We start from the raw sequence: 16606 nt of genomic DNA, 5'->3' as shown, positions 1-16606 counted from the left end.
GCATTGCATGCTATTCTTTTATAGATTTTATCCTACTACACAGAATAATTGTTTGACCTTAGCTATATTTTTCATAGTTGTATTCTTAGCTAGTGCTGGGCGTAGAGTAAATGCTCCATAAATACCTGTGAAATGAATGAAAGAAGAGATGAGAGTGAATCAGAGTATGTCTTGAAAATCATTTCATGCCTCAGAGTTAAATTAGATTGAACAATGTGAAATTACCAGTATTAGGCTACTTGGGACTCATGAAAAGGTAACTTTTGTGGTAAAAGTTAATAGTTGTGCTTATTTCGGGAAAGATGAGTTGCTTTGATCTCTTTGTATAATACTCTATTAAATTTAAGCTTAATGTTAAAAATCATGCATATTATGATTAATTGCTTATAGGCAGATTTTCTTTTAATGCATTTTCAGATCCCCAGAAAGTACCATGTGGTAGTTTATTCATTCTATAGTACTAAATGTTACCATCCTTGTGATAAGACAAAAGTAGGAGGACTTTGACTTATTAGATTTTATTTAAACTTTTAATGTAATTTGTGCTCTTTTTCCTCATTTTTCTCAATATTTACCTCTTTTCTTTGATATCAGCCGGTGGTAGGTGATATACAAAAGTTAATGATTTTTAGTAGCTTGTATTCTAAAACTAACTGATAGAATATATTTCGCTAGTTGTATAATTTACATGCAACACTTTTAATATTTAATTTACAGAAAGAGAACTTACTCTGGAAGTTGAAAGGATGAGGCTAGAACATGGAATAAAACGTCGAGACAAGTCACCCTCTCGTTTAGATACATTTCTCAAAGGTATAGAAGAAGAACGAGATTTTTATAAGAAAGAGCTAGAAAGACTCCAACATATAATACAGCGAAGATCTTGCTCTACAAATTATTCTACACGTGAAAAAATTCCAATATTTAAAACACTAGAAAAGGTAATAGCTCTTTTTAAGAATGATTGATAATCAGGAGTGTATCTTTATGAACAAACCTTTCTGGTATGATTATTGTATTAAATATAACTTTATTCATATTTGTTTTTTAAAAGTTTTTCTGGGGGCGCCTGGGTGGCTCATTCAGTTAAACATCTGACTCTTGATCTCAGCTCAGGTCTTGATCTCAGAGTCATGAGTTCAAGCCCTGCGTTGGCCTCTGTGCTGGATATAGAGCCTACTTAAAAGCAGGGGGTGGTGCACCTGGGTAGCTCTGTCGGTTAAGCATCATCAGACTCTTGATTTCGAAAGGCTCACGTCATGATCACAGGGTCGTGAGATTGAACCCGGAGTTGGGCTCTTCTCTGAGCATGGTGCCTGCTCAAGATTCTTCCTCTCTCTCCCCCTGCCCCTCCCCCTTGCTCACGTATGCAGGCGTGTGTACGTACTCTCTCAAAAAAAAGAAGAGGTTTTTCTTAATTTTGATTTTTGGGTTTTTTTACATGACCTATACTGTAGAAACATTCCATTTATTAGGAAAACTACTTAAGAACAAAGCATAACACACTGATTTTTGGAAATTCAGGAAAGATGAATAGCTCATTACATGTAAAGGGTAAGTACAGGGACATCTGGGTTTCCAGAAACTGGAACTAGTAATTCATGCTACTGGACGTTTCCTTTCTGTCCTTTACTCTTGGTATCAGCTGCATTTTCTCTCTCAAAGCAGAGTGGCTTCATCCACATGGCAGACAACGTGGCTTCTTGCTATTCCCAGCCTTGGACCAGTCAGAAAGGCGGGTCACATTGTGCACACCAGACATCTTTCATGTTAACCATGCAACAGGAGCAGGTAGAGTGTGGAAGTGAGTGCAGGGCAGGTCTTCCCATTTGTCTGCTACAACCACATCTATAAGTTAGTAGTCTAAAGATGTATATTAGGTAAAGTTAACCGTGTGTCATGAGAGATTAAAATCATGTATCTCTATTTTAGGTCATAATTATTTTCAGTGTTTTATGAGTAGCATTTGAATTCTTCATTCACATTTTTCTTTTTTTTTCCTTTTTTTTTAAGCTTCAGAGCTATAGGAGTTCTGGAGGCTTATGACTCTAACATTATCTACAAACTAGATAAAATCAGGGGAAGTTGGGAGTAAAATTAAAACTCAAAACATTTAATTTCAAATATTTAAAAATATCAAGTCACTGTGACATATACATGAAGATAATAGGTTAAAAAAATTTCAGACTTGCCTGAGTTTACTAGTTTCATCATCTTTTTCCTGAAGATCCTGCGTCCATTATCAAATGGTTTGGGTTTTTTAACTTCATTGGCTAATGGCTGAATTTGATTTATAGGTGTTAGTAAAAACACTACATTGTGTTATCTGTTATAAGCAGAATGAATTGGCGAGAAAATACTGTATAAGTTAATGTATGTGTTACTGAGTTGTTTTTTAAGCCCCATATATACTTAGGACTCAGAAAAAAATCAATCACTGAATTGATCATCTTCATTGCATAGGAGAATCTTCCATAAAATGGTTGATTAGTGTAATCATATATTTATTAAATAAAACTGAATAGACAAATATCTCAAAGTTTTTAACCTACATATTTGATTTAACTCCTCCATATAGATTTACAGTTGAAAAACAAACAGGAGATATTGTTGAGGTACTGATAAAATCAGAAGAGACTTTTATCCCCTTTCAACTTATGTATTTTCTTAAAATTTTCTAATGTTACCTAACACGGATAAAGAATTCCTTTTCTAAGGTTTAGAAAGGTAGGGTGTTCAGAGCATTTTAGAGTTCCCATAATAAGTTGCAGGAATGGCCGGGAATAGTAGGTGTGTACATGAGTGAAATGGTTGAAGTGTAAAACAGTTGAGAGTTCTGGGCACTAGAGAGTGCATCTGCACCTAAACTTGGGTATTTTAAACATGCTTAGAAACTATATAGCAAACAACGAAGTTCTCTAAAGCTGGATTTGGTACACACTGTTGAGTTTCAAATCTTGATTTATGACAAACTGAGGCACAGTTTCTTAGGATTGCAGTAACTCAGAAAAAAATATTGATATTTTTAATATCAATGATCTTTGTCAAAAATACACCCATTAATTCTCTACTGTCTGTGTAGGGTGAGCACTGCCTCCTTTCTCCTTGTGCTTGTACTCACTATGGTTCCAATTGTGAGTTTCAAGTATAGTGGAGTAGAAAGGGCTTTAGAGTTGGAGACACAAACTGCTTTTATGACCTTGGACAAGTTACCTCACTTCATGAAACCCCTGTTTCCAAAGGTTACATGAGATAATAAGGGCCTAGCAGTACACCTAGTTCCTAGTAAATATTTCATTCCCTTATTATTTGCTGGTTCAAAGCACATCAGGTCTAGATACAAAGTTACATTCAGTTCAGCAGTACATATTGAGTGCCTGCTCTGAATGAGGCACTGGATGTGAGATAAAGAAGACTTAGCTTCTGTGCTTGTAGCGTTTAGTATTGTGCATGTATGTCATGAGCATGTGTGTGCGTGTGTGTGTGTGTCAGGAACAATGGAATGGTAAAAGAATTATTAACAATTACATATGAACACAAATATAAATATCTGCATACTTTTGTCTATACAAGATATATTTAGAAAAGAGCTAGAGTCCCTGCTTGAGAAGGCCAGTCAGTAATGTTGGAGAATTCATTCATTTTAGGTACCATGCTAGGCACTGAAAGTGTGGTCAGACCAAATACCTACTGTGTCTGTCATTGAGCTCACATTTTAGTGGAAAAGACGTATATTAAACACCTAATCATGTTAATAACTTTATAAGCTTATCTATAGTATTAGTAAAAAAAAGGATAGGTTTCAGAATGCTCTAAGAATACAAAGAGGGAGATCTAAATTAGATTGAAGAGTCAGCAGATTCCTTAGAGAAAGTGAGATTTAAGCTGAGACCTAGACAGTAATGATAATAAACTGTCAAATCTTTTTTTTTATGTCCCAACCTTATTTATAACCAGACGGCCAACTCTCACCCACCCCAGGTCCTCAGCTTAGCTCTGGGAGAGAAGCTGGATGAGCAGTGTGACTCTTCTGCCAAGCCTAGAGCTCAGGAGCCCCTCACTACTTCTGGGCTTTTGCCCTAGCCTGCTGAATTTTGTCAGCCGTGTCCCATCTGTGACTCCAGTGCAGTGGAATAGTATGAGGCTCAGCTCTGCTTGGTTCCATTGCTCAGGGACCACATCTGCAGGATTGTCAAATCTTTATTCACTGACTTCTCCTTTTCTAAAATGTATGCAAACCACCTCCTTTTTGTAAGATATTTTTATGTAGATATAGTTAGGTTGCAGATTTTCTTTTATAGTTATCTAAGCCTTAAGTCCTCAAACCCTAATGTGCTTTTGTCCTGTAAAATATCTTATCTTTTAAGGTGTCCAAATAACTAATCTCATCCAGTATGCTTTGATTTTTCTTGTTTAACCAGAGGATAATTTACTTCCAAGTGGCAGGTTAGAGGTACCTCACAGATACTAAGTCTACATTAGTCATGGTTATGTGTACAGTAGATAGTGAATAACATACATCAGGATGCTTTCCAATGTACCAGATTATCAGATTATCTCCTCCTGGGGCTTTTGCATTTAGAACTATAATGTTAAGATACCTTACATTCCCTCAGGGTTGTGAGATCAAGCCCTGCATCAAGCTCGCCTGGTCCACCGGGTGTGACACCGGCCTAAGATTTTCCCAGTATTCTGCTTGCTCGCTCGCTTGTCCTCTAAAAAAAAAAGATACGTTGTATCCCAAGTATACATTTATCACCTTTATTTTCCACATAGTTTTGAAGATAGTGGGTCTTTTGAATTGGACTAAAATAATAGGCATCATTCTGTTTTAGAAATGTTGGAAGTATTTGCTTTTTTGGTGAACATCCTTAATGTATACTGCCTGGTTGAAATATTTATATTTATCTCATTGCAAAAATAGATTTCACATAGGTTGGGGCTGGGATGGTCGTGGAGGCTGGTGCGGCTGGGAAATTGATCTCAGATTCAGTCAGAAAACACTGAAGAATGTGCTAGGCTGTAATAGTTACTTGCATTGGGTGAGCAGGCACACATATACCCTCCTAGTCCCTTCCCTGGAGAGGGTTGTCAACTAGTGGTTCCCAGCAATTAGCATGCATGAGAATCACCTGGAGGGCTTGATAAACCGTAGTTATGGGCCCTATGCCCACAGTTTCCAATTTAGTATGTCTGGGATGGGCTCACCAACTTACGTGTGTAACAAGTTCCTACTTGCTGCTGATGCTTCTGCTCTGGGGATTACACTTCAGTTACGACCATTATAAACAACTCCAGGGGCGCCTGGGTGGCTCAGTTGTTGGGCGTCTGCCTTCGGCTCAGAGTGTGATCCCGGCGTTCTGGGATCGAGCCCCACGTCAGGCTCTTCCGCTGGGAGCCTGCTTCTTCCTCTCCCGCTCCCTCTGCTTGTGTTCTCTCTCTCGCTGGCTGTCTCTCTCTCTCTGTTTAATGAATAAATTAAATCTTAAAAAAAAAAAAAAAAACAACTCCAGGAGAATGACAGTTGAGGCGTATGACAGGATCTGATCAAGTGGTATCATTGGCAGCAAGCAGGGTCCCTTCTTGGGCATTTGAAGGCCAGGAAATTTGCCCCAGTACTGCCTACACTTTCATCTGCTGCCCTCATTATGGATAAAAAATTTGCGTTCTTTTTGTCTGTTAACATTATTCAGTCACTGTCATTACCAACATCCTGTGACAACCATATGGTGATAATTATAACAAATGATAACTTGTTTTTAAATTATGTTTCAGGGCGATTACAACTCAGAAATTCATCTGATCACAAGAGAAAGAGATGAACTTCAGCGTATGCTGGAAAGATTTGAAAAACATATGGAGGATATACAGTCCAATGTTAAATTATTGACAGCAGAAAGAGATAAACTAAGTGTCTTATATAATGAAGTAAGAAATTGATTAAGCCAACAGATCATTTAGAACAAATTAACTATAAGGAAACCAGTATAAATCTTTTAAATTATTGTAATATATGGACCTTGTTATATTCCTTCATAATTAGAATTATCTAAGTATGGTAGTAGTTTCTTTTATTGTCCTATTCCCAAAGCAGAGATCTCTATTATTTTTTTCCATATTTATTCTCTTCTAGTCTATCTGTGTGTTAAGTCTGTTAGAGATAATTTCCTACTTCTAAAGCTTCCTGGCACAGGTCTTAGCCTGACTCTGAGCCAGGTTTATCCTTGGGATTGAGACATGTTAGGAGTCTATCAGACAGTGGGTAGCACCCACAATTTGGATATACTGGATATTAAGGACTTAGCCTGTAGTTTAAAAAAACTCTAGGGAAGAGAGAGTTGGTACAGCTTGGCCCAGTTATAAAGCCTCAGTTGTCAGAGAGCAGGTGAATACGAGCAGAGCAAAGTGTCTAAATTTGTTCCATACCAATTTCCCATGAAGTTCTAATGCTACTTTGAGAGAGGGAGAAGGACATGTAAGTTAAAAGGTCAAGTTGAAAAGCTGTTTTTTACTTTTGGAGATTTTTTTTGGAATCTGCAGATTTGCAGATTGATTCATTTCTGGGCTTTCCCCACCATTGGCTTGGATTTTAGCTTTCTTGGGTCTGCTTAGTTAATTACTAATTGTCCATCTGCTGTCTGGTTTCCAAACTTTTGTAGCTATCATTTCCTTTCAATCTCCTTGTCTTTGGGGATTTTGTTGTTGTTGTTGTTATTTTAATCCTTTTACTAATTTTGTCGGGATTTGGGAAGAGAGCAAAGGTAGCATGTGTTTAGTTTGCCTTTTTTTTCACTTCGGAGCATATCCAATGTGTTTTTTATTTATATCTTTTAATTCTTTAAGGCTCAGGAACAGTTATGCGCACTAAGAAAGGAGTCCACCCAAAACGCAGTCTCCCATAATATTGTTAGTCTTATGGAAAAAGAAAAAGAACTTGCATTATCTGACTTAAGAAGGATTATGTCAGAAAAAGAAGCTTTAAAGGAAAAGTTAAAAGTAAGTAATAAGATCGACTTATTTTTGAAAGGCAATTTATAGGGAAAAGGGAGGTCTTTACGTTTTCCTATGAAGTGACTATTTAGAATGTGCAGCTAGATCAAGGAGTTGGCAAACAGTGACACATGAACCAAATCCAGACCACTGTGTTTTTGTATGACCATGTGCTAAAAATGGTTTTTACGTATTTAGGTCATTCAAAAAATACAGAAGAATATTTCATGACACGTGAAAACTATGAAATCCAAATTACGTTGTTGGTCAGTGTTATTGGAATACCATGCTGGTTTGTGGACCGTAGTATTCTGTGTAGCTTCTGTCATGCTGCAGGGGCAGGATTGAGCATTTGCAGCAGAAACTGGCCCACAAAGCCTAAAATACTTATTTGGTTCTTTAGAGAAAGTTACTGACCTGTGATCTCAATTTGGAAGTTCCTTCCTCATGTGGAGGGACATTATCTTTTTTTTTTTTAATGTAAAACAACGTGACTGAGTTATTCACATACCATTCAATTCAGCCATTTAAAGTGTACAGTTCAGTGGTTTTTAATTATTCACAGACTTGTTCAGCCTATCACCACAATCTATTTAAGAGCATTTTCATTACCTCGAAAGGAAACCCTGAAACCCATTAGCAGAGGTTCTCCATTTCACCCTGGCCTCCCCAGGCCTAGGCAACCATGAAGCTACTTTCTCTTTCTACAGATTTGCCTACTCTGAACATTTCATATAATTGAATCACTTAGTATGTATCTTTTTATCTCGGGCTTCTCTCACTTTGCATAATGTTTTCAAGTTCATCCATGTAGTATGCATCAATACATAAAATGTTCCTTTTTATTGTAGAATAATATTCCATTCTGTGGAAAGACAGAAAACATTTTAATTTCCATTTATGTGGTTTAAACTTTTTGACTGTTATGAAAAATGGTGCTGTGAACATTCATGTACTTTTTATTGATGTAGGTTTTCATTTATCTTGGGTATATACCTAGGTTCGTTGGATAACCATAACCATTTGATCAACTGTCAGGCTGTTTCCCAAATCAGCTGTACCATTTATATTCTCACCAGCAGTGTATAAGAGTTCTAATTTCTCCACATCCTCACCAACACCTGTTATTATCTGTCTTCTTTATTTTCTTCATGTTGGTGGGTATGCGATAGTATCCACTGTGGTCTTGATTTCCATTTCCTTGATGGCTAATGACATCGGGCATCTTTTCATGTGCTTATTTGGCCATTTGTTTATCTTTGGAGAAATGTCTGTTCAGATCCTTTGCCCATGTTTACATTGGGTTATTGCCTCACTGTTACTGAACTGTAAGAGTATTTTATATATTCTTGGTACAAGCTCCTTATCAGATACATGATTTACAAATACTTTCCCCCATTCTGTGGGTTGCCTTTTCATTGTCTTTCATTTTCGTGTCCCTTAAAACACGAGAGTTTTAATTTTGATAAAGTCCAGTTTATGTATTTTTTTCTTTTGTTGCTTGTGCTTTTGGTGACCTATTTAGGGGCAGTATCTTATATTTTCTCTTATAATCTCCAAAAAAATGTGTGAATGTACATAAAGCACTTAATAGTGCTTGGAACATTATAAGAACTCAACATTAGCTATTATTGTTACTAATACGGATTCTGTAGTTTACTTCCAATAAGTGTTATTGAGTTAATGCTTAGAAATTAGCAGCTCAAGTTAGGAATAAGAACATTTAAGCATTATAAGGGTAGTCTTTATGTCATACATTTTCAGTTAAAATTTTACCCCAATGGAATATTTTTAATTGGGATCTTTTGGAATACTGCCCTCCAGAATGTGCTTTCTTAGAAAAATAAGTGTTAAAACTACCAAATGGAAAGTTTCTGTGCAATATGGCAGCTTTTAGCACAAGCTACTGATTTATTCTTTTCCGTACTTGTTGAAAGGACCAAGGAATGTAGAAACAGGATTTTAAAATGCAGTAGTACTGAAAGCTCAGAAAAAGTGATATTTATATTACCAGAATCTTTCTAGATTGTAGAAGTCAATATTTATGAGTTTATAGGTGGTCTTTTACTTAAAAACTAATCATCTCAATCCTTAAGCCTCCTCTAGTAATTTCCTGTTATTCAGCTATCTACCCAGTTGTCAAACCAGGCATCATCAGTGACTCCTTTCTCCTGTAAAGCTCTTTTCTCTCAACTAATCACCAAGTCCTATGTGTGCTACCTCTTAAAATAATATTTAACACTTATTAAGCTCTTTTCATGTGGGAGGCTCTGTTGAGTGCTTTTTACATGGCTGTCTCAGTAAATCTTCACAATGGCCTTTTCAAATAACTAATGCTTACAGATGTGGTCTCTGAGTTACAGAGTTTTAATAAGCTGCCCAAGATCACCTAACTGTGAAGTCAGATGGAGTCTGGCTCCTGAGCTCACGGTAGTTTCTCTCGAATCTGTGTACTTCTTTCTGTTCCCCTGCTCCCATCCCATTCTGGCCATTATTCTGTCCCAGCTGCGTTAGTGGATCAGCAGCCTCTCAAATCTGTATTTTACAAAGAAGGCAGAGTCATCTTTCAGAGATACAAATCTGATCAGATTTAAAATCTATGAACTGGGGATGCTGGGTGGCTCAGTCAGTTAAGCATCTGCCTTTGGTGCAGGTCGTGATCCCAGAGTCCTGGGGTCAAGTCCCACATTGGGCTGCCTTCTCAGCAGGGAGTCTGCTTCTCCTTCAGCCTGCCGCTTCCCCTTCTTGTGTGCGCGCTCTCCCTTTCTCTCTCTCTCTGACAAATAAATTAAAAAAAAAAAATGAAGTGAAACCTATGAACTGTTTTCAAAGACTTCAGTGATTGGCGTTTGCCTACTTCAAGGTCTAGCTTCTTTTCCCCAAACTCAAGCTTCTTTTCCCCAAACTCATCTCCCCCATTTCCCACATCTCGTTTTCTCAACTCCAAGCTTAGTGGACTTTTTCTTGGCTCCAGTTTTCTGCATAGGCTATTGAAAAATCTTCCCCCGCCTTACAGTAATTTCACCTGGCTAGTTCCTATTCCTCCTTTAGAGTCAGGTTGAACATCATTTCCTCACACAGGAAATGAACCCAAGACTCTAGATTCCCTTTCAGTATGTTGCCATAAAGTTCATTTTCTTAGCAGAATATTCATGGTTTTATTATAGTATCTTGTTTTAGTTTGTCTTTTCTACTGGGCTTTAGTAACTGTGATGTCAGAGGCTTTATGCATTTTTCTCACCATGTATTCCTAACACATTGCTGGGTGCTTGGTATGTAGTCTGTACTCAATACTGGTTGAATGATTTAATAAAAAATGCATACAGCACAGTGATGCTTTCAACCAGATACATAATTCAAGTGTCCAGGTGTCTTAATTGATTTGTTTTTAATGAATAACATGGATAGAAGTATGAATCTGCACTAGAAAAATTCTCAGGGAATACTAGTGTAAATCATTTGTCCTACACTTAGCATCAGCAAGAGTTGGATAAGATAGCCTAACCAGGGGCGCCTGGGTGGCTCAGTTGTTAAGCGTCTGCCTTTGGCTCAGGGCGTGATCCCGGCGTTCGAGCCCCACATCAGGCTCCTCCGCTGGGAGCCTGCTTCTTTCTCTCCCACTCCCCCTGCTTGTGTCCCCTCTCTCACTGGCTGTCTCTCTCTCTGTCAAATGAATAAATAAAATCTTAAAAAAAAAAGATAGCCTAACCAAAGAAATAGTACTTGTGATTTCACTGTTGACCAGCCTATTCTTGAAATTCTGATCTCTTGCATGGCCCTGTAGTATTCTTTCCTGTGTCTCTATGACTCATCATTTCTTCTTTGCCTTCTGTTCCTCTGACATCTCTCATGAGGGCATACTCCTTTTTTTTTTTTTTTTTGGGACTTTATTTATTTATTTAACAGAGAGAGAAACAGCCAGTGAGAGAAGGAACACAGTCAGTCAGGGGGAGTGGGAGAGGAAGAAGCAGGCTCCCAGCAGAGCATGGAGCCCGATGTGGGGCTCGATCCCAGGACCCTGGGATCACACGCTGAGCCAAAGGCAGACACTTAAAGACTGAGCCACCCAGGCACCCCTCATGAGGGCATACTCCTGATCACACTTAGTTAACCTGCTAGCTTTTTCCTTTTGTAGTTGTACTAATGGATTGATCTGTATAAATCTTTAAAAACAGGGGCACCTGGGTGGCACAGTGGTTAAGCATCTGCCTTCGGCTCAGGGTGTGATCCCGGCATTATGGGATCAAGCCCTACATCAGGCTCCTCCGCTATGAGCCTGCTTCTTCCTCTCCCACTCCCCCTGCTTGTGTTCCCTCTCTCGCTGGCTTTCTCTATCTCTGTTGAATAAATAAATAAAATCTTAAAAAAATAAAATAAATAAAAATAAAAAATAAAAACAAATCCATGCCATTCTGTGTCTTCTATTACAATCACACATGGAAGTAGTATATAAAGGATAAGAAAGTCTTGTCCTTTTTTTTTTTTTCAACCAAAAGCATCATCGTTGTAAAATGTCTAAAGATTTTCTTTCTAAAGGATTTCCATGTTATTAAAAAGACAAATAGAATAGTACTGTAGACCTGTATTGCTTACTTTGCTAATTTTGTTTTGTTATCTGCTGTGAATAAACATTTTCCATAAAATTCTTTTTCAGAATCTCCAGGAAGTGAATATTTTTGAAAAATCAAAATTAGAGAAAACTATTGAACATTTGACATGTATTAACCATCAGGTAAGTTATCAAACTGGATTTGGGGTAAATTGTGTCATATGAATAACTATTTCAATTATAGTTTCAGTGTGCTCTATGTTTTTAAAATTGCAAAATAGTAAGCTAGAGATGCTGTGTAACAGTTTTTAGGAGTATATACTTGGAAGGCCAACTACTGGGGTTTTTGTCCTTCTCTGTCACCTATTACCTGTAGACAAGCTACTCAAACTTCCCATCTCTCAGTTTCTTTATTTGTAAAATGGAATGGTGTTAGTACTTCCTAAGTTTTTGTGAGGATTAAACAAGTTAATACATGTCGAGAACTTAGAAGAGTCACTGGCATGTTGTAGGCACTCACTAGGTGTTAGTTATGATTATTGTATGATAATACAGACATAGAGGAAAAAATGAAATTCATTTTCATTCCTTATTGCTCTCTCTAGAGGTAGAATTTATTAATAATTGTTATGTGTTCTGAATCCTCTTTTTTTCTTGGTGTTTCATTTTGGCTAGTTTCCTTTACTATGTCTTCACTGTTTTTATGTACCACGTCTATGAATACTATCATCTGTTTCTATCAGTTGATTTTTTTTTTTCCCTCCTCATCATGGGTTATATTTTCCTGATTCTTTGCATGCCTGGTAATTTTAGATGTCACACATTGTGAATTTTACCTTCTTGGTTGCTGGATGAATTGTATCCCTATGAGTACTTTTGAGGTTTGTTCTGGGATACAGTTAAGTCAGAATGGAAGTAGGTTGAGCCCTTTCAGTTTTGCTTTTAAGGTTCATTAGGTGGGACCAGAGTAGCATTTAGTCCTGGACTAATTTTGTTTCATTACAGAGACAGAACTGTTTTGAGTACGCTATCTATTGCCCCATGAATTATGAGGTTTTCTTTTTTTTTATAATAATTTTTTATTATATTATGTTAGTCACCAATTATGAGGTTTTCAAATGACAGATGGCAACAGGAATTACTCCTGGTCTACATGAGCTCTGAGTATTATTCCCTTTAACTTTTTGATGGTTCTTTCTCTGGCCTTGGGTAACTTCCTCTGTGCTGAGCTCTGCTCAGCTGAACACTCAAGGAGCACCTTTTATAGATCTCTGGAGCTCTGTCTGTGTAGCTCTCCTCCAGTATCTGCTCTGCAAGCCCTAACTGCCTTGGCCTCCCTTGACTCTCAGTCATGTCTTCTGAACTTAGGGGAACCACCAGGCTTCACCTGAGTTCCTTTCCCTGTGACACAGCCTAGAAATTCTTGAAGCAGTAAGCTGGAGAAATGGTAGGGCTCATCTCATTTGTTTCTTGTTCCTCAGGGGTTACTGTCCATCACGGCCTGATGCTCAGTGTCTTGGAAACCATTGTTTCATGTATCTTGTCCAATTTTTAATTATTTCAGGTAGAAGGGTCCATCTTGTCCAGAAGCTGAAAGTGAGAATTAATGAACAGAAAAGTATAAAAAAATATATCTAAAGTACTAGAAGTCATTGGAAAGAGAGTAGGATTTAGAAAATATAAAATAAGGTAAAGCCTTAGAGAATAAAGTGAGAAAGTCTAACATATATTTAGTCAAAATTCTAGGAGAATGTAATAGAAGGTGTGACAGAGGCAGTATTTGAAAAGATAATGACTGCTAACTTTCTAGATCTAATAAAAACACAGGAATTCTGATTCAAAATGCACAGTGAATGCTGGAAGTATAACAGATCCCAAAGAAGAGAAAAAAAGAAAAAGAAAAATCCAAACCATTTTAATAGAGATAAGCAATGTAAGATACTTATGTATGAATTTGCTGGATCTCTGTAGAAAGTATAATACAACCTTATTGAAAGACGTTAAAGAAGACCTAAAAAAGTGAAGAGATATATCAGGTTTATAAAAAAGGTGACAAACATTATGTTTATAAAAAAGAGTGTAATTCTTCCCAAATTGATCTATAGAGTTGACGTAGTTCCAGCTGAAATTCCAAGACGGTATGTGTGTGTTTATAAATTGACAATGGATTTTAAATTTTACATGGAAACAGAGCTAAGAATTGCAAAGGAATTTTAAAGAAGAGCATGGTGTGGAACTTAGCCTACCAAGTGTGAAAGCTTTAGAGTTAGGAATTAATATAGAGTGGTAGTTCATAAGGATTAAAGGAAAATTATAAAATCCAGTCGAGAGCAATCCCACAAAACCACAAACATATGGAAACTTGATCTATTAAGGACTCAGATCAATGGGAAAAGAAAGGATTATTCAGTAATTATTTCTGGGACAATTGGCTATTCATGTGTATGTTTATATATACACACACACATATATATATGTATACATCTATGTATATTAAGAAGGAATTGCATGCTACTTCAAATATGCCGTACCCAAAAATCAGTTGCAACCTTGAACGTTCAAGAAATAGCTACAATTTTTTAAAGAAAATACAGGAGATGGAGCGCCTGGGTGGCTCAGTGGTTAAAGGTCTGACTCTTGATCCCAGCTCAGGTCTTAATCTCAGGTCATGTGTTCACACCCTGTATTGGGCTCCATGCCCAGCAGGAGAAAATCTTTTTGACCTTGGGGAAATAATAATAATAGCAATTTATATAGCATTTACTTTGTGTCAGGTGCTTTCTCAACATTTTATATAATTATAATTCTGATAACAATCGTATGAAGTAAATGTTAATATTATCCTTATATCATACATAAGGAAACTGAGGCAGGGGGGTGGAATTTGCCTAATATCACGCAGCTAGCAAGTGTCTGCTGTCAGAATGTAAGCTCCTAAACACAAATGAAAGGAAACAGATAAATAGGACTACATTGACAAGAACTTCTTTGTTCATCAAATAACCATAAGTTGAAAAAACAGGCCACTAACTGAGAGGATTTGCTATACATTTAACCTAAAAAAACTCAACAGAAGATATGAATTGACACTTCATGGCAGAAGAAATTACAAGTGGCTAATAAACATAAAAAGGTGTTCTACATCAGTAATAGAGGAAATACAAACTGTAAAACCATAGTAAAAACATTTCACATCCATCAGGGCATCAGAAATTAAAAAGTTAGGGGCACCTGGCTGGCTCAGTCAGTAGAGCATGCAACTCTTGATCTCAGGGTTGTAGGTTCAAGCCTATGTTGGGTGTAGAGATTACTTCTTAAAAAATAAAAAAAGAAATTAAGTTATAACACACATAATTTAGCAAATACATGTAGGGTCAGGGAGTGCAAACTGGTACCTCTTTGGAGGATAATTTGGCATTGCCTAGTAAAGGCATATTCTGTGAGCCAGCAAATCCATTTCTAGATAAGAACCCTGGTTGGAGGTCAGTGAACTGTGGTGCCCAGACCAAACCTGGCCTCAAATTTGTCTTTGTCATAAAGTTTTTATTGGAAAACAACCATGTTCATTTGTTACACATTGCCCGTGGCAGCAGACCAAAGCCTCACAAAGCCTAAAACTCCCTGGTAGAAAACAAGAAACAATCTTGATGTCAGTTATGGGGAAAATAGAGAAATAGTGGTAATAATTCATACAGTGAAGTATTACAAAGCAGTGAAAATGAGTGAACAGTAGCTGCAAACATCAGTGTGCATGAATCTTACAAATACAGTGTCAGAGAACATGCAGTATGATTCTACTTGTGTAGAGTTCAAAAGTATACAGACCTAGGGGCGCCTGGGTGGCACAGCGGTTAAGCGCGTCTGCCTTCGGCTCAGGGCGTGATCCCGGCGTTCTGGGATCGAGCCCCACGTCAGGCTCCTCTGCTATGAGCCTGCTTCTTCCTCTCCCACTCCCCCTGCTTGTGTTCCCTCTCTCGCTGGCTGTCTCTATCTCTGTCAAATAAATAAATAAATAATCTAAAAAATATATATATACAGACCTAAACTATATATTATTTAGGGATTCATACGGATAATGGTACACAAAAAAATAAGAAATGAGAAACACGAGACTCATGATAAGTGGTTACTGTGGCAGGATTTGGGGGATGTGATTGGTGATTGGAGACTGCTCACAAGTAGTTTCAAGGTTCAGGTAATATTTTTAAGCCAGGTAATAGATACATAAATGTTCTTTTGTTGTTGTTATTCTTTATACTATACATGTAATCTTGTTTGTACAAGATCTACCCAAGGAATTTTGAAAGGTTTTTAATGAAAACAAACAAACAAACCCAGTTTCATTTCCCACCTCTTTATATCCAAAACTACTACCCACAATTCTATTTCCTCCTGGTGTTTACCTCCCTGTTTCTAAATAATGTGCTTATAACTACTTAATCTTGTCTTACTTTATTGATTCAAGATTATTTAATGAATATCCATGATATTAGATGATGACTTAGCACTCTTCCCTTTTTCTTCCCCCATTACTTCGTATTTACTACATATTATACTTACTTTAGTAGTAACTCTTTATATTATTATGACTTCTAGTGGCCCATGGGTCAGCCAAATGGGATAGTACTACTCTTGCCTTTTCTCTTACAGATCTTTTTCCTGGAATTAATCATTGCTTTTGTTTTGTTTCATTTTATTTTTTGTTTCTTTTCTGTTTTCATTAAACCCTTTGCTAATTTTTGTCAAGAACTGCAACATCTCTACCACATGCTCAGACCTATCAGTTCTGTTGTTTCCCACTGAAGACTTCTGTTCTTGAGCTTTCCATCATCTTGCTCAGTTGCGGACTATGCCCTCTTATGAATTTCTCTCTTTCCCCTCTCCTGTATTCAGCCTCGTGTTTTCTTTCCTTCATTCTGGTATAGCACCTTCTCTAGCAGTTTTCTGGAAAAGAGGATATGGGAGGAGAGTTTTTGGGTATACTACTTGTCTGAAAATGTCTTTATTCAGATTTCATAATTGATTTATGATTTGGCTTGGTATATGGAAATCTAGATTAGAAAATTA

General features: G+C 37.2%; 1 protein-coding gene across 6 annotated transcripts in view; it reads left to right on the top strand.

The window, feature by feature from the left end:
* Positions 1–16606, top strand: part of CEP135 (centrosomal protein 135) — an 84055-nt gene that overhangs the window by 25918 nt on the left and 41531 nt on the right. For 5 of the 6 annotated variants that reach the window (XM_034671770.1, XM_034671767.1, XM_034671769.1 and 2 more), the window contains 4 exons: positions 718–941; positions 5776–5928; positions 6844–6996; positions 11645–11722. In XM_034671770.1, coding sequence (XP_034527661.1) covers positions 718–941; positions 5776–5928; positions 6844–6996; positions 11645–11722 — 608 coding nt within the window. The remainder of the gene's footprint in view (positions 1–717; positions 942–5775; positions 5929–6843; positions 6997–11644; positions 11723–16606) is intronic. The other variant, XM_034671771.1, reaches the window with a different exon arrangement.

Source organism: Ailuropoda melanoleuca, chromosome 11, assembly GCF_002007445.2.
Source record: "Ailuropoda melanoleuca isolate Jingjing chromosome 11, ASM200744v2, whole genome shotgun sequence".
Classification (NCBI taxonomy): Eukaryota; Metazoa; Chordata; class Mammalia; order Carnivora; family Ursidae; genus Ailuropoda; species Ailuropoda melanoleuca.
The sequence above is the reverse complement of the archived record's forward strand: the minus strand, read 5'-3'. Positions and strand labels throughout refer to the sequence as shown.